Source organism: Danaus plexippus, assembly GCF_018135715.1.
Source record: "Danaus plexippus chromosome 18 unlocalized genomic scaffold, MEX_DaPlex mxdp_35, whole genome shotgun sequence".
Classification (NCBI taxonomy): Eukaryota; Metazoa; Arthropoda; class Insecta; order Lepidoptera; family Nymphalidae; genus Danaus; species Danaus plexippus.
In genome coordinates, this window is record NW_026869854.1 from 796,635 (window position 1) to 821,954 (window position 25,320).

A 25,320-nucleotide genomic window follows, 5' to 3' on the forward strand; every position below is an offset into this window, starting at 1 on the left:
ACAATCAATATAAAAAATTGTATACGTTTATTACAAAAAATATTTTCACATGTATGTATAATGTATATCTATACTAATAATATTAAAAAAAATATACAATGAAAAGATTTTTTTTTTTATAAATAGTAAATTGCACCAACTGATTACGTAAATTCTAAAAAATGTTAAAGACGGTTTTAGTAATATATATATTACGGTCAAAACTCCCAAGACTCGAGCCACTTCAGGCCGGTCATAGTAGAGTTAGGTTCGTGCGACAGCGGCCCACTCATGCCGTAGGCGAGGGGCGAGAACATGTAGAAACTGTATACGGTGCTCGATATTATTAGGCCCATAACACAATGATACAGTGTCCTGCCCAGCTCTGGACTCAGGTAGCTTCGGACGCTCTCCAGCAAATATACTGTCAGGGTGCCTGAAACATTATTGTGACTAATTTAGAAGAGTAGTTCTTGGAGACGGAAGGTCATGTCACCGTACTAAACTAGTAAACATTTTTAGTCTGCGAAACAACGAGGGCTGGTATAAGTTTGACGTCAAAATCTGCGCCTGTTTGTCTGTTCGTCTGTATCACCGTAGCTCTCAAACGAAGCGAGCGTTTCTGTTGCTCAGGCGAAATCATCAGATCTAGTTTGCTATTATGAAGAAACCTTTCCAATGTCTCTTTTCTATAAAAAAATAAAAATATATAAAGTAGGGTCTAATGAGAGACGTTTTCTTTTTTTTAAGTCGGTTAAAAATATACCAATTTTTTTTCACGTACATACCATACTCAAAATTATTTTACAAAAAAAAACTGTACTCACATAATACCAACATAATAAGACAATATTGTTTGCACGGCTGTGGCTAATTATTTTAATTTATTTTGTTTGTTTTTTTTTAGTCTAAGCGAATAGCAGGATGTAAATATATTCCAAGTAAATCCGCCGACAAATATTGGAAGTAAATTTAATGAATTTTAATTTTTGTAACCTTAAGGACTTGAAACTTGGAAGATATTATCGGATTGGAATAATAAAGTATTGATCAAATAAGCTCAGAAAACCTGTTAATCAAAGCCTACAACATCAAATACGTCTTTAGGGTTCTCCAATCATTGTAATAACTTCTGAGTTTTATTAGTATCAAATAATATTATATTAGATCCCGAGTGGCCACAACAAATACGTGTATATAGGAAATTTCTTATCTATTATATTCTGAAGGATGACGGTCGGAGCTTCATCTGTTCTGTAATGTTATAATCTTATCCATATACCCCCGTGCCCATATTTTATAGGGGATGGGTTTTCATAGATGCAGGACGATGGACTACGTTATTAAACTATTGGCCTATCAGTTCCGTAATTATTGAAAACTAAATGATATGATAATTTTGACAATAAATTTTGACTTATCTACAGTAAGACACGGTGATTGTATTTAGATATAACGACTGTGAACTGACCGGTAAGCATCGAGCTGAAGACTAGGGCGGGGAAGTAATGGTGGAAGTACAGCACTCGACCCATAGCCCAGAACGGAACGTAGTGCAGCAACCAGCAGCAGCACTGCCAACGAGCTGACAGCAGCAGATTACCTAGATTTACGATATTTTTTTAATAAAATTTTTTACGTGTGTCGGAACAATAGATATGGCAACCAGTCGGCAGTGATGTTAATAGTCTGTGGATCGTATCACATGGTTTTATGGCAAATTTAAATATTACGCCGCTATCCCACGGGAACTACACAAATATACACAAAGCCCATATTTTATTCCGATGTCTGAGCAACAACACTGTTAAGTTTCATCAAATCACGCTGAGAAGTTTCTGCGAGAACGACCGAGACATTCATTGATACGCAGAAACAGAAATCAGATAATAATGAAAACGAGACATCGAGGAATTCATTCCACAACACGCCGTCGACGAAAAAACATGAGGGAATTATTTGATATAGTTCTGTACGAACGTCAAAAAGTTAAATGATTCTCAGTGATTGACTAATATCAACACGAATCTTATCAACACTGAACATTAAGACTTCCTCGTGACTGGCTTATTAACAGTAAATTCCGTGATAAAATTACTTGTTTTATAATTTGAACACAAAATGAGATCAAAACAGTGGTGAGATGAAAAATATGTGTGATATGTTCGACTTACATTGGTTGCTCGGTGCGGGAACACCGAAGGCTGAGGCGCGCTTTTCTCTTATAGCGTTAGTGACGAACACCACACAGAATATGCCCAAAAAGGCCAGGTTGGCCCACCACACCACCGGGTTGCCTAGCAAGTAAATCCTGTGGGCGCTGCCTGAGAAAAATTGTCCCTAAAAAATACAAGGAGGATAAAATTAATCAAGAGTTATGTTATAGAGTTTATGAGCTCATCTCTTAACCAGCCGACCAAACAGGTCGGTTGACCAGCGACGCAAGAGTTGCCGTACAAGTCTGTGTGTGTGTCAGTCGGGGTCGTCGTAGCTCTCAAACGGATCAACTGATTCTGCTGAGTTTTCCCTTACGGTGGCTATTAGCTATGTTCTGGTTAATATCGGTCCAGAGGTAAAAGAATTTCAGATCTTTTGTTATGGAAGTCATTTTTTTGTATGTATACTCGATTAAGGACATCATTCCTGAACATTATACTCTCTAAATGACAATTAATAAGTAGGTTTTATAAATAAGTTTCTTATGCAAGACTTAACCGACCGTGTAACAAGAAGCATACAAATATAATACTTTTTATGTATTCACAGGACTGTACTCTTATGCAAGCGGACATTATTTAATGTTAATGTGATAGTTCAATTACCCTATAATTAATCGGCCACTGCCAGGGCTGTGACGTCACTTCCCCCTCCTTGGGCTTGAGGCCGGCGTTACCCTGCAGCATCACAGCGTGGGATTCTATCAGACGTTCCAAAAAGCCGGAAGCGTATACCGAAAAATTCATCTTTGGTACTGTGGGTGTGAATACACTGTCATCAGTGACTTGACAATCAACGGAGTTTAACATTTATTGAGGGTAGAATAAAAAAATATATCATCTTTGTTGAGATTTCCAGTAGCGTATATAATATCGAGCTATTCGCGACAAGACACTACTTGTACATGTCTTATGTCTTAATTTATAAATAACGTATATTTCCAGAACATATATCATAACTTCTGCTCACATTGATCGAATATGTTATCCTCGACGTTCCAAAGCGCGTTCTTATCTCTCAGGTTGTGGTTACAGGCAACCTCCTGTTGTTCGAAGCCCCACTTTGGTAGCTGCTTGCCGGTCGTCGTCAGAGCACATGACTGTAACAAATGATTTTATATCACCCACTCAATTCCACATATAAATTTTTTAATCATAGGAAATTATAAGACTGACGCTCTGAGAACATACACGATACATGCACATGCAAACTTGTAATTAATGAAACAGCTGATCAATACTGAACCAGGAGCCACAAACGATCCCCATTTCAGGGAATTGGGGCCGAAGGTCATGAGGACGGCAGGTGCGCTGGGGAAATTCCTCCCGAACCTCGGAGGACCCAGCGCAGCTTGCAGGCGGCTATACTCTGGGGTCTGTCGGAGTATAGCCACGTACGGTGCTCCCGTTTGGGCTGATCGACCTATGAGCCGCGGGGTCAAGGCCCTACTGCGCTCGGCGCAAAGGGCACCCGCGGTGAGGGTGATTAGGGGGTACCGTACGGTCTCCTGGGCCGCAGCGACGGCTCTTGCTGGCGATCCGCCCTGGGATCTTGTGGCGTCGGTTCTCGCCGAGGTGTTCTCTTACGTCTCGGGTAGGAGGGCTCTCGGAGAGAACCCTTCGTCAGAGGAGATCCGGGCGGTTCGCCGGCAGGGGGAGTCGCGCCTTATGCGGGAGTGGGGGGAGGACCTGGCGGGCCAGCCGTACGGTAAACGTACAACGGCTGCGCTCCGTCCGGTCCTAGAGCGTTGGATGAGGCGGAAACGCAAACCCCTTACTTTCCGTCTGACGCAGGTTTTCACCGGGCACGGCTGTTTCGGTGACTACTTGTGTCTGGTGGCCAGGAGAGAGCCGGGAGGAGGCTGCCATGAGTGCGGCGCTGCGGTGGACTCAGCCCAGCACACCCTCGAGGTGTGCCCGAGATGGGCTGCGCAGCGCCAAGACCTTGTGGCGGCGCTCGGCGGAGTGGGCTTGTCGCTTTCGAGTGTCGCGGAGAAGATGCTTGAGAGTGACAGGTCCTGGATGGCGGTGTCCTCCTTCTGTGAGACGGTTATGTCCACGAAGGAGGCATCTGAGCGGGAACGGGAGGTTGCGGCTGATGCACCCTCCCTCCGCAGACGACGGACGGGGGCGCGCCGGGGGCGATATCAACGCCTCCTCCAATAGCGCCCCTGCACTCCGGGCTGGGGTCGGGCTGGTAACCCGGCTCCTGTGAAAGCCCGGCGTCGTCGGGGCGGTCCTAATTGCCGGGATCACCCCCTTTCTCCGAGGGAGTAAGTCCGGTCTTTGCCAGGACCGGCCAGTCGCTGGTGTGCCCTGTCGCTGACAGATCCGGGGTGCACCAACATAGCGGCCGATGGCTTTCGCAGTGGTTTTAGTGAGTAGGGACCTGCCCAGGTCGAGTCTCACACATCCTCTCCGGCCCCACCAAGGCCGGTGAGACGGCTCGTAAAAAGAGTTTCCCTGCGTCATCAAAAAAAAAAAAAAAAAAAAAAAAGGAGCCACAAACGATCCGTTCTCCGACTATTCCCCGCATTATTTACAAGTGCACTATCAGTTACAAGTCGATTAAATTGGCTGAGCACCGACTCAAGTCAATTGTGACATATACGGGCGTAACTTGATAAAAACCTCGAGAATTCTAAAAAAATCAAAATGTCATTCTGTAAATCAAAATAATTATAGAAAGTGTAATCACCTGCAGGTAATGGACAAACATGAGTTTACTTTTCACAGTGAGTATCTCCTCGCCGTCCGCGCCTCCTGACACCACCACTTTCCACACGTCGTTGGCGTCACCAATCCCATCCTGAAACATAAAGTATCGGTAAAAGTGTTTATCATATATCTTTTTTTAAACTTAGAACTCTGGAGTAAACTAAGTTGACGATTTAAAGGAATTAAATTTGTTGTAGGATTTAGCCAATAAAGATTATATTAATGAGATGTTTTCGGATGAGTACAGGTTATTTTATTATATTTATAACTACAGAGCACAGACTCCCGACGTTCGGGTTGCTGCAGAGTAAAATCACGCGAAGTAATTCGAAAATATTACTTTCATTATTATTACTATTACTTTAACTTGACCTGGATAGTATTGACTGACATTCAGCCCTTTGGATGGTGGAAATAAAATCGAATATGGTGAGCGCACCGTCTCAGCACCAGCCTATTCACCCTTTTCTTGAAGATACCCAGATTATATTTCCAAGAGAACACAGACGCAGGCAAATGATTCCAATCATTAGTGCGGATGACGGCTGAAGTGTGTCTGGTTTGGTTGACAGATGGTGGAAATGGAATGCGGGGATTGATAAGATGAATAATATACCTGGAGAGTGGTTGGTCGAGACAATCCTTATCACTCGACGACACAGACAAACTCTATTTTAGTTAAGGAACAAGTTACTATGACTCTATACGGTCTGAGAGACATAAAATCATAACAGCAACATTCACTACATTTCCTTGGTAATTTTTTGCATACATATACACTCTATGCTTAAAGTAAAGGAAATATGATAAAGTAAATTTTTAGTAGTTTCAAGAATTTTGATATTTAGACTGTAACAAAAAACAATCAAATAAATAATCATTTAGTTCCCACACCTCCCCATATCCAGTGACTTGCATGTACTTGGTGGTTAGTGGCGCCCTCTCGCGGTGTGAGTGCAGGTTCCTGCCGGTGGCGACGTGGGTCAGTCTGACGAGGTCGCCGCTCTTGACGACCACCACGCCCTCTACCGCCTCTTTATCATAAGGCTTCACCAGCCATCTATTATTGTCGTCCTTGTGTGTGTATGTCGTGATCTAGAAATAAAAATAGTGAGACGAAAAGCTTAACGATTATAAAAAAAAATTTTTTTTTATTAAATTCTATATGTTAGGTATCCTCCAAACCCAAAGAATTTATAATAATCACCAAGGTAGTATTTGAGTTTTCACCAAATGTCATTATTTACATTATTTTAAAATTGTTTCGGTGACTGAGATGTTATAGAATCAAATCTATAATGAAATAACAGCCATCTTGTAAACTCATTCCCTGTGAAGTAAAAGTCTTCCTACCCTCAGAGCCTTTATAGTTCTAACCTGTTGTTGCCTCGCCCCCACTCCCGAGGGGTAGAGGTGGTGGTGGGAGTGAAGGTATCCGCCCCCCGTACGATGGTTCTTTAAAGTAAGGATCGCTCCGTAAGCCAGTTGACGCGGAGCAGCGGCCGCGTGCAGACTGTTCCCGCGCAGCACCGCCTGGAACCCTGAAGAGTAGAACCCATCGCCGTTACCACTGTGGATAATTAATGACAGTGCAATTACATTTACTTTGACCTAAGGTTGACATAATTTATAATGTTTTTTTGGATATTAATTTTTCAAAAAATATATTGTTGGTACCAAAGTTCCGGTAAAATTTTATATATTCAAAACTTAAGACACGTTTATTTTTTTGATTGTCAAAAAATTTGTAAAAATTTTTGCCACACCAAAATTGATATCACAATATAAATATACATACAATAATAAGGAAGTAGTTAATGGAACTTGGTGAACATATTAAGTATACCTTGTATTTAGAACTGTGAGATGAATCCAGAAAAAGAAGACATAAAGAATTATGGGCCACAGGATCAGTGTTATACTTCTTCCAATAAGATGTCTCACTGTTAAACTCTAAAACATATATATAGAATGTTAGAAATTTAATGCACATTCATATTATGAACACATATATGACTAAAGATCTGTATTATATAGGAAAACTCACCACCGGTTTAGACAAGTCACCGAGCACATGCCAAAGATCAGCTACAGTCCTCAATCCAACAAACAGAACCACAAACAGACCCACAAACTTGACAGACATAGTGCAAGCTAATGACGAACCTAGAAAAATCTGCCATAGAAGCATATGAGGAGAAAATGGCGGCGAACCGGCCTCTGTATGAGAATGTACCTGTAAATTTACGTAATAAAACATATACATACAATATTATATTAAATCAAGATTTCCTTCTATTTAATGAAATTATTACAATACATTATACCTTACAGGCTCCAAAAATAGAACAGCTCATGAAGAAAAGAAGAATTGGGTCCAATAATATGTATCTGTTCAAAGTCAAAAAGCCAACGTCTGAAAAAAAAAATCAGTTGATATTTTTTCTGACCAATGCTTGTGTTATAAAAAATAATGTGCATCGATTTCTATTAAACAATCTGTAGCTAATAGTCTGACTAATAATAATGTGACATTATAAAATTTGAAATAATTTATTATCTGTATAAATATTTAACAATAACAATAAAAACACCTAATGTAAATATTTTTGATGGTTTTATTATTATCTAATAAACCTTCTTATTATAGTAAATATGTAAATTGTATAATTCCGATAGAATATCTAACTCTGTATCATACCACACAACAGGAGCAATGTTCCTAGAAAAGAAGCATCCAAAGACTTTGTCATTTCCCACATTGATAAAAATGTCAGGGGTATAATGAGGGCACCTAGTGTTGTGCAGAACTGAAACAAAATTATAACAGTAAAACCCTTCGTCATATACAAAACAAAACATCTTTACATATTGAGAAAATCGAAAATTCTTTCCAAGTGAAATATAAAGATGAATTTTACATAAGCAATATTTTTAGCCGACTTAAAAAAGGAGGTGTCTTATATTAGATAAATATTGAAAATTTTTCAAGAAACCCACTATTCTCATTCCTCCATATTTAGCTCCTTCATACTTATCACCGGGTTTCTCAAATGGAAATGTACCGTCATAACCTGTGAGCTTCCCAGATAGAGCAATAAGCATCTGTAAAGTAAGAGGTAATTATTACTATTGTTTTATAATAAAATTTTAATATTTATTTAACATTTGTAAATATATTATTATTTGTATTTTTTATTACCTTTCCAAGTGGAGGATGGACATCAAAAAAGAATGTTCTGTTGATGTACCAGCTGGCCATTTTACCAAAATGGGTTTCATCCCAACTAAAATCATTGTATCAACTTATAAAGCATATTTTAAACATAGGTATGTTAACTTTGAAAAACTTTCAGGCTATAATTAATTTCCTATTGGTTTTTTTTTTTTGCTCTCTTGTTGATTCATAATAATTTTATTTTAAATCTCTTAAAATTAAATTATTATTTCATAGTATTCTTTGTTGCATATCATTCTTACCATACATAATTTTTAAATTATACTTAATAAAAGTCTGTATGTTCAAAAGTTACAACAAATACATTGATACCACTTACCAGACATGATCTGGCTCCAAAACTTTGTAGAAACGGGTAAAAAATGTTGCCCCGCAGATTAACCCAAATATGATCCACCATCTACGAAAGTTGTAGATATTAATTCCAATAGTAGAAATAACAAGAATGGATATGAAGCTTTAGTATACTAAAACACGGCTTCATCAAAATGTAATAAAACACTCTAGTTTACATAAAACTTTAAAAAATTATTAATAATTCAAAAGCGCATAACAACTTTCATATTTTTATTAAAATACTTGAATTAATTACAGTCTATGATTTGTGTCTTTTAGAGAAGTATTTTTCCTGATTTTTTCAGTCATTTCTTCTATAATATTCGAGTAAATTAAATATTGTAGATATTATCTTATAGCTTTTCAACATATTCCCATTACGGTAGTAACGGTATTTTAAACTTTCGAGACTTTTAGATACGTCAAAGCAATTAGTTTTGTGAATGGCTGCGTACGTCAGCGAATTTTTGCAAAAAAAATCTATTTTTGTTCAAATATTGTTTTATATATTATTTATAATAAAAATTATAGTTTTCATTTGAAAACATAATTTTTCAAAAATACATATTTACGAATAGAAATATAGTTAAATAAATAATTCTGGACGACATAAATGTCTGTCAAACATCAATGTCATTGAATAATCTTGTAATGTTAAAATATTTGTTTTTGCAATGTTTGTAATCATGATTGTTGATTCATTTTTCTTCCTTTGATTTTATTAAAATTATAAGTGACGTAAACATCATAGTTTCAATCAGTCTTCGTGTGTATGCATGACGATGAGCTCGTCTTAGTAACCCAACATGAAGAAACTTGAGTGTGTGTTATTTTGTTTATTAATAAGTTACTGTTTGGGAGAATTAAGTATTGAAAGGAAAGAAAAGTTTCTTAATGGGTTTGTTGAGTATTTAAACAACCTACCCAACCAATTTTATTCATACGAAGAAGGTTATATATTAAATGCGCAGAATACTGTGAGTAATCACGTATTTTTTATTTTTATATGACCAAGGGTTATCACAAAGACCTGGGTGTTTACATCTTATTTTGTAATTAAAAGTTTGAGAAGTTATCTGAATTTATAACGAGTTTTGGACTTGGTGGGGTGATGATTAAAATATGATACCTGCATAAATTAGGTTTTTATGTGTATATATAATGATATAAATAACATAAAAAAAATCAGATATTAATAAAAACTATTGAGAGTTGTTTTTTTACATACTTATTTAAATATAATTATTTAACTTTCTCCTGTATCTTTTGAAATATAGAAGGCATATAATATTTTTTATTGTAGGATGATACAAATTGTTACAATGTTGAGACCTTGCTACTCTCAAGACCTATTAATGATTTGGATAATGCAAAGTATCAGAAATGCTTTGCCACAATAGTGGACCTTGATGATAATGGGATAAGCATACAGAATAATCAACATCATTGTGAGGATTCAGATCTGATATCTCAAGTAAATTCTTTGGATGATACCAACCTTGAAGAAGTTGTTGTGGATGAGACAAGTACTACAACTGAGGCTGTAATCGGTCATAAGCCAGTGCAGCTTGATAATGAAGTACAAATTAACACTGGGGTAAATAATAACATCCACTATAGGCATTAAAATAAGAAAATATCATGACAAGAGACATATAAATCATTGTTCTAGGTAACTTCTGGTGAGCAATTCATTGCTGTGCCGAGAAGGCAACCAGGTGGAGCTTGTGTGGGTTGTTCAAGTCATGTTAATCCGCAAGCTCCAGGTGTTACAGAATTAGCAACACTCGGCGTCAAACATTTAAATATTCATGAGCAAAATGTGAAACATTCCCTTGAAGCGGTTTTAGATGTCGAAAGACAAGTTCAAGTGAGTATATGAATTTTTTGGTTACTAAGTGGAGACAACACTACAATAAAAAATTAATAATCAATATTTAACACTCTAACATTGGGTGGTTTTAATCAACTCAATGTTACATTTCATTGCACTTATAACTTGTGAGCATTACTTCAAAGTATTATCAAAGTATGTCCAATAGTTCTACAAGCTCTATATGCTATTACACTATCAATATAATGTCAAAGACCTCATTAGTCTGACAATTAACATTGCATTACACTAAAAGCTCTCTCTAATTACTCCAAAATCATTACTCAGTCGTGATAATTAAAATTTATGTATGTGAAAAGAGCGACGTCAGCATTTTTTGCATTTTTTTTATATTAAAGAAACTTGGGTTACTTAATAAAATCCAAGATAAGTATGTATGTTGTTGAAGACCTATGTTTGCATGCCCTCATTGGTCAGTCGCTACTAACTACACTTTTCCTTATATTAGTCATGTGTACAATATTTCAATGCACTTTTTTGAATTGTAGAAACAATAAATTATAAATAGTATTTATTTAATTATAATAACATAGCTTAAGAATATGGTCGATTGTTCAATTTTTTGTTGTATCGTTTTCTCCATGCCACAGGACATTTGTATGTTATATTCAGAATATGTTAATTGCTCTTGTAGGTCGTTAACGGTGTTAGATACATTTTGATACTACAAGTAGGATATGAACCATGTATTACTACAAGTGAGGGATGTGTTGATAGAAAAGTCTGTAAAATATCTATATTGGAGAAGAGTTGGATAAAATTACCAGATGGTTCTAAATATAGAGCGGTTTTATCTAATAATTGCACAGAAGAATGGCAATTTGGTGACGAAGGCGAAATAATAACGAATGATGAAAATAATCCGCACACTAATAATCCCATCGATAACAACTCAAATCCTACAACTGATGATGACAAGGGATCAAATACTGGTTCTGTTGATGAAGTTGTGAAATCCGAAAAAAATTTTGATGTTCAATCCCAGCCTAATAAGGGACTCAGTGATGAACAGATAAAAAAAATAGAAGAACAAATCATACCATATGACCATATTTACGAAACTACAACAAGTGTAAACATTTTAGAAAAATCTCTTCAACCTTTACAAGAGAAAGTTCATAGCGTTGACAATGCTGAAACAATTACACATCAAGTAGATAATACAATTCCGTTCAAAGAAACTTTATATCACGAAAAGGAGAGTTTCTTAGGTGAGGATAGAAAGAAGGCTATCGACGATTTAATAAATTTTTTTGACTCTGCTGGTCTCGACATTAACCAAGCTAGAGTCCCGAGAGCGAGGAGGAGTTATAACCATGATCTGAAAATTATGGCACTAACTGAAAAAATTCATAAAATAAAAAACAATATTAAGAACGCTAAATACCTTTACGCTCTGGCACAAGAAGTGGTTGACTATCTTAATGAAATTGACTTCGAAATAAAAACACGAACACTTGTGGAAGTTACAAATGCTGAGGAGGAATTCGAAAACCATCAACACTTTTTCTATATTCAGGCAAGAGTAATCATACCATGTGATAAAGCTGATTGCGAAGACAAAGAAGGAGAAATGAAGATCTGCAATGGTGTTATTGAAGCAATAGAAAAAGAAAGGCCTCAAATTCTTAATGCTTTTTGCTATGATGATAACCAAAAAAAGCATGTATTCTCAAAGACCGAGCCAATAGACCTGGATGATCCTGTTCTGATGAAATTAACAAAAGAAGCCCTTAAAAAAATTGAAAAAGAATCCCTTCATCACAATGCTTTGAAAATAGAAAAAGTTATACAACCAACCATAAAAAAATCTTCCGGTATCCTTACAAAATTTTCTCTTAGCCTGTCGTTAACAAATTGTAACAAAACAGTTCCGTATGTAAATAGGGAAAATTGCACTATTATGCAAGGCAACGATTCTCTAATTTGCGAAGTTACGATACTTGAAAGACATTGGTTAAAAGAGAAAAAACTTACTCATTCTTGTATGTCTAGACCGTTTGATGAAAGATTTTCTGCCAAGAAACAAGTGGAAACCAAACCCGTCGTGACTCAGGATCCTAAGATTTTAGAAATGGTTCTACAAGCCTTGCAATATCTAGATTCAAATTCCAATAGAAACAATAAGCAAAAAGTCGTTGAAATTAAATCAGTATCTACTCAGCTTATTGGTGGATTGATAACTCAAGTGGAATTCGTTGCTGGTTACACCGAATGCCCCAATGAATTTGATGTTGATTTAAAAAAATGTAATTTGCTTGAAAATGAAGCATTACGAAAATGTAAAGCAGAAGTTTGGGATCGACCATGGTTGAATGACGGTAGACAAATAAAAGTTAAATGTGATGATTCTTTTAATGGACAATCTAAAGTATATAGGAAAAAAAGGGATGTTTCTGATAGCCAACATCATATGGAAACTTATCAGCTTATTGGCGGTCCAAAGGTATCGAATGAAAAAGACACTAAATACTTAAACTTGGCTAGAAAGTCGTTAAATCAATTCCTGCAAAATAATGGAGTTAGTGAGAAATTCGAAGTCCTGAAAGTTAATAAAGTAACCGAACAAGTAGTCGCAGGAACCTTAACCGAAATCAAATTTACAATAATTTCTCAGAGTAATGGCGACAACATAGATTGTCATTCGAAAGTTTGGGAAAAGTCTTGGATTAATTTCGAAGAAATAACTGTGACTTGTGAAGAATCACTTAAAAATAGACAATTACGACAGAAAAGAGGAGTAAATGATCGCCCACTCGTCGGTGCTCCACAGAAAGTAGATTCGAACGACGGTAAATACTTAAACTTGGCCAGAAAGTCGTTAAATCAATTCTTGCAAAGTAATGGAGTTAGTGAGAAATTTGAAGTCCTCAAAGTTAATAAAGTAACCGAACAAGTAGTAGCAGGAACCTTAACCGAAATCAAATTTACAATAACTTCTCAGAGTAATGGCGACAACATAGATTGTCATTCGAAAGTTTGGGAAAAGTCTTGGATTAATTTCGAAGAAATAACTGTGACTTGTGAAGAATCACTTAAAAATAGACAATTACGACAGAAAAGAGGAGTAAATGATGGCCCACTCGTCGGTGCTCCACAGAAAGTAGATTCGAACGACGGTAAATACTTAAACTTGGCCAGAAAGTCGTTAAATCAATTCTTGCAAAATAATGGAGTTAGTGAGAAATTTGAAGTCCTGAAAGTTAATAAAGTAACCGAACAAGTAGTCGCAGGAACTTTAACTGAAATCAAATTTACAATAACTTCTCAGAGTAATGGCGACAACATAGATTGTCATTCGAAAGTTTGGGAAAAGCCTTGGATGAATTTCGAAGAAATAACCGTGACTTGTGAAGAATCACTTAAGAATAGACAATTACGACAGAAAAGAGGAGTAAATGATGGCCCACTCGTCGGTGCTCCACAGAAAGTCGATTCGAACGACGGTAAATACTTAAACTTGGCTAGAAAGTCGTTAAATCAATTCCTGCAAAATAATGGAGTTAGTGAGAAATTTGAAGTCCTGAAAGTTAATAAAGTAACCAAACAAGTAGTCGCAGGAACTTTAACTGAAATCAAATTTACAATAACTTCTCAGAGTAATGGCGACAACATAGATTGTCATTCGAAAGTTTGGGAAAAGCCTTGGATGAATTTCGAAGAAATAACCGTGACTTGTGAAGAATCACTTAAGAATAGACAATTACGACAGAAAAGAGGAGTAAATGATGGCCCACTCGTCGGTGCTCCACAGAAAGTCGATTCGAACGACGGTAAATACTTAAACTTGGCTAGAAAGTCGTTAAATCAATTCCTGCAAAATAATGGAGTTAGTGAGAAATTTGAAGTCCTGAAAGTTAATAAAGTAACCAAACAAGTAGTCGCAGGAACTTTAACTGAAATCAAATTTACAATAACTTCTCAGAGTAATGGCGACAACATAGATTGTCATTCGAAAGTTTGGGAAAAGCCTTGGATGAATTTCGAAGAAATAACCGTGACTTGTGAAGAATCACTTAAGAATAGACAATTACGACAGAAAAGAGGAGTAAATGATGGCCCACTCGTCGGTGCTCCACAGAAAGTCGATTCGAACGACGGTAAATACTTAAACTTGGCTAGAAAGTCGTTAAATCAATTCCTGCAAAATAATGGAGTTAGTGAGAAATTTGAAGTCCTGAAAGTTAATAAAGTAACCGAACAAGTAGTCGCAGGAACCTTAACCGAAATCAAATTTACAATAACTTCTCAGAGTAATGGCGACAACATAGATTGTCATTCGAAAGTTTGGGAAAAGCCTTGGATGAATTTCGAAGAAATAACCGTGACTTGTGAAGAATCACTTAAGAATAGACAATTACGACAGAAAAGAGGAGTAAATGATGGCCCACTCGTCGGTGCTCCACAGAAAGTCGATTCGAACGACGGTAAATATTTAAACTTGGCTAGAAAGTCGTTAAATCAATTCCTGCAAAATAATGGAGTTAGTGAGAAATTCGAAGTCCTGAAAGTTAATAAAGTAACCGAACAAGTAGTCGCAGGAACCTTAACCGAAATCAAATTTACAATAACTTCTCAGAGTAATGGCGACAACATAGATTGTCATTCGAAAGTTTGGGAAAAGCCTTGGATGAATTTCGAAGAAATAACCGTGACTTGTGAAGAATCACTTAAGAATAGACAATTACGACAGAAAAGAGGAGTAAATGATGGCCCACTCGTCGGTGCTCCACAGAAAGTCGATTCGAACGACGGTAAATACTTAAACTTGGCTAGAAAGTCGTTAAATCAATTCCTGCAAAATAATGGAGTTAGTGAGAAATTTGAAGTCCTGAAAGTTAATAAAGTAACCGAACAAGTAGTCGCAGGAACCTTAACCGAAATCAAATTTACAATAACTTCTCAGAGTAATGGCGACAACATAGATTGTCATTCGAAAGTTTGGGAAAAGCCTTGGATGAATTTCGAAGAAATAACCGTGACTTGTGAAGAATCACTTAAGAATAGACAATTACGACAGAAAAGAGGAGTAAATGATGGCCCACTCGTCGGTGCTCCACAGAAAGTCGATTCGAACGACGGTAAATACTTAAACTTGGCTAGAAAGTCGTTAAATCAATTCCTGCAAAATAATGGAGTTAGTGAGAAATTTGAAGTCCTGAAAGTTAATAAAGTAACCGAACAAGTAGTCGCAGGAACCTTAACCGAAATCAAATTTACAATAACTTCTCAGAGTAATGGCGACAACATAGATTGTCATTCGAAAGTTTGGGAAAAGCCTTGGATGAATTTCGAAGAAATAACCGTGACTTGTGAAGAATCACTTAAGAATAGACAATTACGACAGAAAAGAGGAGTAAATGATGGCCCACTCGTCGGTGCTCCACCGAAAGTCGATTCGAACGACGGTAAATACTTAAACTTGGCTAGAAAGTCGTTAAATCAATTCCTGCAAAATAATGGAGTTAGTGAGAAATTTGAAGTCCTGAAAGTTAATAAAGTAACCGAACAAGTAGTCGCAGGAACCTTAACCGAAATCAAATTTACAATAACTTCTCAGAGTAATGGCGACAACATAGATTGTCATTCGAAAGTTTGGGAAAAGCCTTGGATGAATTTCGAAGAAATAACCGTGACTTGTGAAGAATCACTTAAGAATAGACAATTACGACAGAAAAGAGGAGTAAATGATGGCCCACTCGTCGGTGCTCCACAGAAAGTCGATTCGAACGACGGTAAATACTTAAACTTGGCTAGAAAGTCGTTAAATCAATTCCTGCAAAATAATGGAGTTAGTGAGAAATTTGAAGTCCTGAAAGTTAATAAAGTAACCGAACAAGTAGTCGCAGGAACCTTAACCGAAATCAAATTTACAATAACTTCTCAGAGTAATGGCGACAACATAGATTGTCATTCGAAAGTTTGGGAAAAGCCTTGGATGAATTTCGAAGAAATAACTGTGACTTGTGATGAGTCACTTAAAAATAGACAGTCGCGGAAAAAGAGGTCAATAAGCATTTCTAAGCAAAAACGTTCCTTCAAAGGACGCCCCATTAAACAGCAACCCAATAAAGCCGAATATAAAGTTTTAGCTGAAAAATCACTGCGAACATATTTACAGGTCCAAAAAATAACAAATAAACACAAAGTGATATCTGTTGAGCGAGTGACGTCACAGGTCGTATCAGGAACTATCTATGATATTGACTTTATTGCGTCACCTATTTGCTCTAAAGTAAACCAAAACAAAAAAAAGTGTGATATAAATGATGTCAGCAAACTCTATTGTAACGCGAAAATTTGGAATCAACCTTGGAGGAGCCAGGAAAAAATCGATGTTGATTGTAATAATGGTATTAGTGAAGAAGATGAAAAATATTCCAGAAGAAAGCGCAATATCCTAGGAGCTCCCACAAACTATGTTGATGACGAAAATATCAAATCTTTGGTTGAAGAAGCTGTTACAAAATACCAGAAATTATCAAACACCAAGTATGTGCATAAGATTGTAAAAATCCACAATGTGAGTGAACAAATTGTATCTGGTATTATTACTAAATTGGATTTTTCAATTTCGCCTACAAACTGTTTGTTAGAAGACAATGCTATGCATATCGATGGTTGTCAGACACAATCATCCGATAAAATATTACATTGTAATGCGCAAGTGTGGGTTCAACCATGGATTCAATCATCTAAAGAAATTGAAATAAAGTGTGAAAAAAATAGTGAGGAAAGTAAAGGGGACTTAGAGACTGATAAGTTTTCATCTGATCGAATAAAGAGGCAAATTACGCATGATGAAGATGATATTGATGAAGACACAAAGTATTATTACGCTGATCGAGCTGTGCATTACATAAATGAAAAAGAATCGACAAACAATTTGAATAAACTCATTACTATCCACGCGTTTGAAAGCAGTACTAATATGGGAGTCAACATGATAAAAATGTACATCGAAATAGGTTTAACTTATTGCTTAAGACATGAAGATGAAGCGGAACTACAGAACTGTGAAGAATTGTCTGGTATCTATCACAAACTTTGTTATGTTCGGTTGTGGCCATCACCCGATGATGAACTAGTAGTTCAAAGCTTGGCTGTGGTCTGCGACGACGAACGGGACTTCAAGAGCGTCACAGGCCTATCGATAACGAATCTTATCAAAGAAGCTGTTAAGGAATTAGAATCTTCGCCTAAAATTAAAAACAAGTTGGTTCACCTCGGTGAACCACACGTAGTACCTAGCCTCGATTCCCGTAAGCCCACGCAATTAAGTTTTATAGTGCGAGCTACAAATTGTTCCAAGTACGTAGATATTGAAAAAGACCGTTTCCAATGTTACATTGATAATTCTAGACTTCCTAAACCTTGCACATCAAGTATCTGGATGGCAGCCAACACAAAAAAAATAAGAAAAGTCACAACACGCTGCAGTAGATCACTACCGAATCGTAGCAGAAGATCGCTTTCGTTTGATACGACAAACACAACTTCCGACGAAAAACTTATCCAAGGTATGGTAAGGGAATCATTGGACAAGCTAGAAATGTCGTCGCTGTTAAACTATAAACAGAAGTTGCTGCAGATTAACAGTTTTATGACTAATATAACCAGAGGAAGACTAACAACTATAGACTTTGATGTAGCTTATACGACTTGCTTAAAATACGAATGGGTCGATAATATGACTGCCTGTGAGATAATAGAGCACCTGCCCAGAAGACATTGCATATCACAGGTGAGGGAGCGGCTGTGGATACAAAATGGCAGAGAAATAACGGTTAACTGCGACGACGATGAAACGCCGCTAGAATCTCATATAGAGTATGAGACCGCTGATAACGGAATGGCTTTGGCTAACGAGGCTTTGAAGCACATCGAAGCTAAATATCCTCATCCAAATAAACAGAAAATTGTAAGAGTGTTCTCGTTGGAAAAACAGCAGGTTGCTGGGTTGCATTTTAGATTGAAATTAGAGGTAGGCATTACAGACTGTCTAGCTTTGAGTGCCAAGAAAGACTGTAAGCTAACAAAAAACATGTCAACAAATAAATTCTGTCGAGTAAATATTTGGTTGCGTCCATGGTCTGAACATCCACCGCTTTATAGGGTGATATGCGACTATCAGGATGAAGCATCACACGAGTTTTTCTTCGAAGTTCAAGCTGAACGTCTCTTTTCCGACTTCCTAACTACCTACATGCCGGATTACGTCGATAATAAATCAGAAATGGTCAAAAGATACAAAATATTTAAGGACAACGTTAAAAGAATACACGAATTAAATATCCACGAGCGTGGAACAGCAACTTACGGAGTTACTAGGTATTCGGATCTGACTTATGACGAGTTCGTATCAAAATATATGGGCCTTAAGACACATATGAGAAACGAAAATCTGATTCCGATGAGACAAGCGGACATCCCAGAGGTGGCTCTTCCTGAAAACTTTGACTGGCGCGAATATAATGCTGTCACTGAGGTCAAAGATCAAGGTTCCTGTGGAAGCTGCTGGGCGTTCAGTGTTACCGGTGAGTAAAATGTACACCGTATATTTATTTAAATGTAATATAATCAAATCACTAAAGCTGCTGAAATATTAAATTATTATTTGAATCGTTTGATATTCATGATAACGCTTTAAATAGCATGTGCTTTATTACAAAATATATATAATGTGCATAATATATATATTTTTAAATTGAAATTATGTTCATATTTAAATAAAATATCTACGAATTTAGATATTTCTTCTGTTCTTTTCTTCTGTTGTGTAAACACAATAATCCAAGTAACGGTAACATTATTTTCAAGAGGTCTTTGTTCGTGTCTACAGGTAATATAGAAGGTCAGTATAAGATCCAGAACGACGAGCTGGTCTCTCTGTCGGAGCAAGAATTGGTAGACTGTGACAAACTGGACGACGGCTGCAACGGAGGCCTCCCAGACAACGCCTACAGGTACTATTTTATCTAAGCTTTTCTAGATAACGATGACGTCATCCTAATATTTGTCTACAAAAAAAATCTTATCCTTGCAATGTTCAACTTAATGAAATGCTCTTAATTTATATGTATTTTTTATAAACAACTCCTTATAAATCAATAGCCGTGTCTCTATTTTCGATATTAATGGTATAACTAAAACTATCGACATACACAAAAATATTATCAAATAAAAATATAAATATAAGTAGGTACTACATGTGTTTGTGAGTGAAAATTGATTTGGCTTAAATTTCCTTGTATTTTTTCACACCATATTTCTAAGATTTCATTGTGTCTAAAATTTTTATCGTCACAGTGTGATGTCGTCATAATTTTTGTGAAAAACCTTAGATTTTTTATATATATGTACTTCTTTACACGCGTATATATACATATATATATATGTTTGAGGATTATCACATAAAATCATTTAAATTGCAAAGTAATATTATAATATAATTAAATTATTAACTATTGTACAAATTATACATTTTCCGACTCCTTTTCCTTTTAACGTAATAATATTATATGTCATACTCATAACATATAAAAGTTAAAGCCCGCTACCCGCACCAAAACCGTATTGTTATTGTGTCACATCCATAAATAGCAATTACACATAACATCCTGTAAACAAACGTTCACAAATAAAATTTTATTCGTGAACGTTTGTTTTGTTATTACGTACAATGTTTACGCCGTTTTCGTCGCAAAAGATAAACAAATTAATTGTATCGCCAAATATTGCCAAACAGAGGATATAAGGTAATTATTTTCATAACTGGCGGTGATTACGATTTCAAATATTTCCCTGTTACGATGTGGGGATGCGATTAATCTGTACGCTTAGTACAAGTTTCTAACGTCACACTGCATACGAAGCGTTATCAGTTTTTACTTCATGAATACTCTATAATCATACTATTGCCGTAGGCTAATGAATACAAAAAATATATAAACCAAATACAATAAAAGGATCCTACTATTTTCAATATATTTTTATATATTACTAGTTTTTGTCCGCGACTTCGTCTGCGTTAGTTTTAGAAATAGAAATGTATACCTGACCGGGCGAACTCTTCTTCCTTATAGACAGTAGATAAGAATTTATTGCATTTGATCATCTTATTTTTTTTTTCTCTTTTTCAATCGAATGATAAGTATCCTATGTCCATTCCCGTGTTCTAAGCTATATCTCCACAAATTTTCATCCAAACCGGTACAGCCGTTCTTGAGTTATAAACAGTGTAACTAACACGACTCTCTTTTAGATATAAACATTAATTACACTCGTCTGTTACAATATTGAGAGCAAGCATATACTTAAAGTAAAAATATTATATTTTAACGACCCTGATTATAAATGTCAAGTGTCAACTACAGAATACATTCCATCTATTAGAACTATTTTAAAATAATTCTAGAATTTAAATTTGAATATATAATATAATAATAATAATAGTAGTAATAATATTTTATATGAATAATTAAAAGAGCAAAATTCTAATTGGTTTAATGTTTAATTACAGTGTCTTTATACAAAGATAGGGTGTATTTGCGTTATGTTTTGATTATGCTATTATTATATATTATCAATCGTGTCAACTTGAACTTTTGTGATATAAAACTATATAAATAAAATATCTAATGTAACGACTAAAGCGATAACAAAATACACTTTCATATAATAAATAGTTATAAGTTAAATTTAAAATAAAAATTCGGAATACCAAAGAACGTGTTTAATAAAACGCCCGAGCTGCGAGCTCGTTGTTCCGTAATTATATTTTAGTTCATATAGATATGGAAAATAAAATCTTACCTCCTGCTTTGTAGAATAATATAGAGAAACTGTCATAATTAAATATCCCATCGTCTCTAATATAAACAGCACTTGGTTCGTTAAGGCTATTAAGTATATACCTATAAAATTGATGGAATTAAATCAATAAAAAAATAAAGGTTTTTATTGTAATCTATGTTTAAAGAAATATATGAAACTAATCTTTAAATTAGTTTTTAACTACGTTTCGATTTCTTAAAAGTGATCACGGTAACATTCAATGTTATAGTTTGTATAGGCAAGTTACTCTAAGCTACGTAAGGTGAATTTTTTCATCCCTTTAAACCGCACATTACACAATCGACATGCTTACTAATCATAAATATTAAAACTCTCCTACACAGCGTGAATACACAAACTTGTGGTAAAGCTAGCCTACATAGTTTACATCGAAAAACTATACACTGACAGTTTAAAGTATCTCGTTTTTATATCATATTCATAACATTTATATAAGTATTAAAATAATTCGAGAAATTGAAGAGGCGTTTTTGTCTTTAAGTTTTATTGTATAAAATATATTATTTAATATGCAGCACGATATACATATATACATATATATGTCATCGGTTACTTTTATTGAACATTACACTTCCTAGTTACATTTGTCTAAGGATTTGACAATGTACGTGTGTCATGACGTAACACTCTACCTTAAAAGTAGCGGAGTCTTTGTTCCTACGACATAACCACATTATATATATAAACTTGTGCTGCTTATTGTATTATGTTTATCTAATATCTATTAATACAGACTAAACGCAAAAAATACTCGGTAAATTATAGGTACATTCTCAGTGCTAGCTATTTCTCGCAGCATCAGACTTGTGTATATGCAGGTGTATGTTAGTTGCTGTAATATAAAAACCTAACTTAGCTAATTGAAAAAAAATATATTTTGGATGTATATAAGAATGACTAGAAGCAAATAGAATACATTTATATATAGATATATATACATATATATATGTGTGTGTGTGTGTCATGAGATAAAGTTCTGGATTGTTCTATTATATGAAAATCTGTGTCGACTTAATATTGTGTGTGATAGATATTCGCGGAAACCATTTGTTTATCTCAAGAGATCATTATGAACAATCGTGATAATGACCAGGGATATCACTCATTCTAGCACGCAACATAGAAAGATAGTACGAGTATGTATTTTAAATAGTGATGCTATCGGCGAGAAAAAAAAAACCTTTTATAATTTTATTTTAATAATCGTATAGTCACTATAGTAACGGTTAAAATCTAAATCTACACGTTTCGTAGTGGCACTAAACACGAATCGTAAACAGAATAACCATATTGGCTGCCTAATGTTATCTAACGCGATAACAGAACAGGAGACACGTAATTAACACTCTAAAACAAATACATCCACTTCGTATCTTATTGTTTTATTACACAATTAAAATGTCGATTGTTGTCTGTCCATTGAATCTGTTTATAAGATTTAAGATTTCATAAAATGCTTCACGTAATAAGGCTTCCAAGAGCCGACTATACCATGTGCGAATCATTCCATTATTATCAAAACAATGATTTATAAGATTATTCAAGTTCTAAATTAAATTAATTTATATATATTTTTATTTGTTTTGGTATACAGTGTGTTACATATATGGAGGTTGTGTATTTTAATGTACGGTCGTAAATGATTTTTACATTGGTTAAGGAAAATCATTTACAATATTATGTGTTAAGCAATATTTGCTTTGTTTGGTTAATTTACGTGGACTGTCTAATAGGTGTGATGAAAATAACCGTCCGGCGAACGGTTATTGACGATAAAAATAATATTTTTATGTAAGTTGAAGTGATGGTGCTCAATGGATCTATATTTCCAGGGCTATAGAGCAGCTGGGCGGCTTAGAACTGGAATCTGATTACCCTTACGAGGGCGAGAACGACAAGTGCGTGTTCAACAAAACGATGTCCAAGGTCCAGATCAGCGGCGCCGTTAATATATCGTCCAACGAAACAGATATGGCTAAATGGCTCACACAGAACGGACCCATCTCTATTGGTACGAATATCGTTTGTAATGTTAAAGTGCAAACATAATAATTTTAACACAAAGATGGAAGTGATCTTTATCTGGTGCACGACGGGTTTAAAATTGTTGAATCTAAAAATCTAAAGTTATTTATATATTCGATATTTGTACGGGATTTCCCGATAAAAGAAATTGTCTTAATGAAACATGTCTACTTTGGTAAAAACTATTTTCCTGTTTGCTCAGTCCGTGCTAATGTTTGCTAAATCATCCGTCTGTACTCGGCCAATATTTTGTCGGATATAAAATAAGTTTTGTGAACACATTAATGTCGTAAAAATCGTGAGTCTTTTGCTATCACACAAGAAAGATTCCATATGACTTAATATGACAAATTAAATAAGTAAAATTTCATTATCTATATATGTCATTTAAACAATATTTATAATATAATAAACAGAGACCATATTCTTGCTCCAATTTCAAAGTTTAGAGTACAAAGATAAAAATGTCTTATATGTTCTAAATTCTTTCGAAAGAAATATGTTACCTTTTATTAAATAGTATTTTTATATTTTATTTCGTATAGGTATAAACGCGAATGCGATGCAGTTCTACATGGGGGGCATCTCACACCCGTGGAAGGTCCTCTGTAACCCCACCAACTTGGATCACGGCGTACTTATAGTGGGCTACGGAGTTAAGAGTAAGTTGTACAAGCAACACTCATTATTGAATTAATGCAAATTAATAGAAAATTAAAAAAAATATTGTCGAGAAAAATTCCTATATTTAATACTGGATTTGTCTCCACGTGTAAATATATTATAGTAGGAAGACATTTTCATCAAGATATCTTCTTAACTTTGAAGGCTTGCTGTGTGTCCATACAGAGACTGACTAAACAGTAACCAGGTGTATAACCGGAGTTTTACATTCCCAGACTACCCTCTCTTCCACAAGCGTCTGCCCTACTGGATTGTGAAGAATTCGTGGGGAAAGTCGTGGGGCGAGCAGGGCTACTACCGGGTGTACCGAGGCGACGGCACTTGCGGCGTCAATCAAATGGCCAGCTCCGCCGTCATATAGCCTCGGCCTATAACATGTAGCTGAAACAGCTGACACGGGGAGTGTTAATGTAAAAAATGACTTTAAAAAAAATACATTGAAATATTATAGTAACTTATAATAATATTTTGCAGGCACTTGTTATGGGTAAACTTCTTATGATTTTATACTTCCCTGGGTCAGACCTCCCTTCCATGGTTCTGTCTCGTCCTGTTTAGGCTCGAGCGTAAAGTCCCCTTGTAAAAGTTAATCTCTGAAACTCGTGAACCATTATGTATACAAACTAAACGTTTATTAGTAATAATTACTCTTATAATATTGATGAACTCTTATTGCCAGGGTATATCCCCCCAGGGTAGCGCACGACGGGCGACAGACGAGTCTTCCGTTCTCAGCATAATAATAATATATTTTATTATATATGGCACTAAAATGCTTTGATATGGCAATATTTTTATATGCACATAACATTTTTTAATTGTCCCGTCAATAACAAGTAAGGTCAAAAGTGTATTACAATTTTGTACTTGCTGTATAAACCTCACTCAATAACTGTTACATTAAAGGGACGTCTCTATCTTAAAAATAGTTTTTTGTTAGCGAATAAGCGAATATTGTTTTTTTTATATATTATATAAGCATATTAGGAGTTCTGTCAGGTATTCTGACCGCTCTTTATCTCTTTGTTGTAAACTTAATACTCATTCTTATGAAATTTACTTCCATCTGATAAATTAAGGTTTTTTTACGTATCTTTTTTCTTTCTGTGCCATGAGTCTGCTATATGTCGAATCTAACTTAAGAATATCTGAAGTTAGTGCAATCAATCAATAGGTGTGTTAGCTTTGTCTTTGTGATTGGATGGCTTTAAACTTACACTCGAATATCTTTATTAAAATCTAGCTGTAAGTGCAAACTCTTTAACTTTTTAATAAAATTTTGATCATGTTGTATGTTATTATCATTATTCCTACTACCGTCAACATTATTGTAGTAGTCAAGACTGAAAAGCTACCCTCGCTGTATATCATTA

At 35.4% G+C, this 25,320-nt stretch overlaps 2 protein-coding genes across 2 annotated transcripts; one reads left to right on the forward strand and one right to left on the reverse strand.

The window, feature by feature from the left end:
• Window positions 1-10: 10 nt before the first annotated feature.
• LOC116772891 (protein O-mannosyl-transferase 2) lies at window positions 11-8,930 on the reverse strand. Its single transcript, XM_032665195.2, has 16 exons — window positions 8,744-8,930; window positions 8,471-8,551; window positions 8,116-8,200; window positions 7,914-8,018; window positions 7,615-7,723; window positions 7,241-7,329; window positions 6,961-7,149; window positions 6,760-6,866; window positions 6,291-6,483; window positions 5,808-6,008; window positions 4,894-5,004; window positions 3,166-3,295; window positions 2,802-2,950; window positions 2,154-2,319; window positions 1,451-1,582; window positions 11-415 (listed from the first exon to the last, which is right to left on the reverse strand). The coding sequence occupies exons 1-16, from the start codon at window positions 8,794-8,796 to the stop codon at window positions 198-200; spliced, it is 2,118 nt and encodes a 705-aa protein (XP_032521086.2). The 5' UTR covers window positions 8,797-8,930; the 3' UTR covers window positions 11-197.
• A 320-nt stretch (window positions 8,931-9,250) lies between these two features.
• LOC116772883 (uncharacterized) lies at window positions 9,251-25,238 on the forward strand. The gene is made up of 8 exons (XM_032665186.2): window positions 9,251-9,464; window positions 9,791-10,084; window positions 10,160-10,357; window positions 11,016-18,918; window positions 19,224-19,347; window positions 23,071-23,249; window positions 23,809-23,925; window positions 24,163-25,238. Exons 1-8 carry the CDS (start codon window positions 9,294-9,296, stop codon window positions 24,306-24,308), a joined length of 9,132 nt encoding a protein of 3,043 aa, XP_032521077.2. The 5' UTR covers window positions 9,251-9,293; the 3' UTR covers window positions 24,309-25,238.
• Window positions 25,239-25,320: the final 82 nt, after the last annotated feature.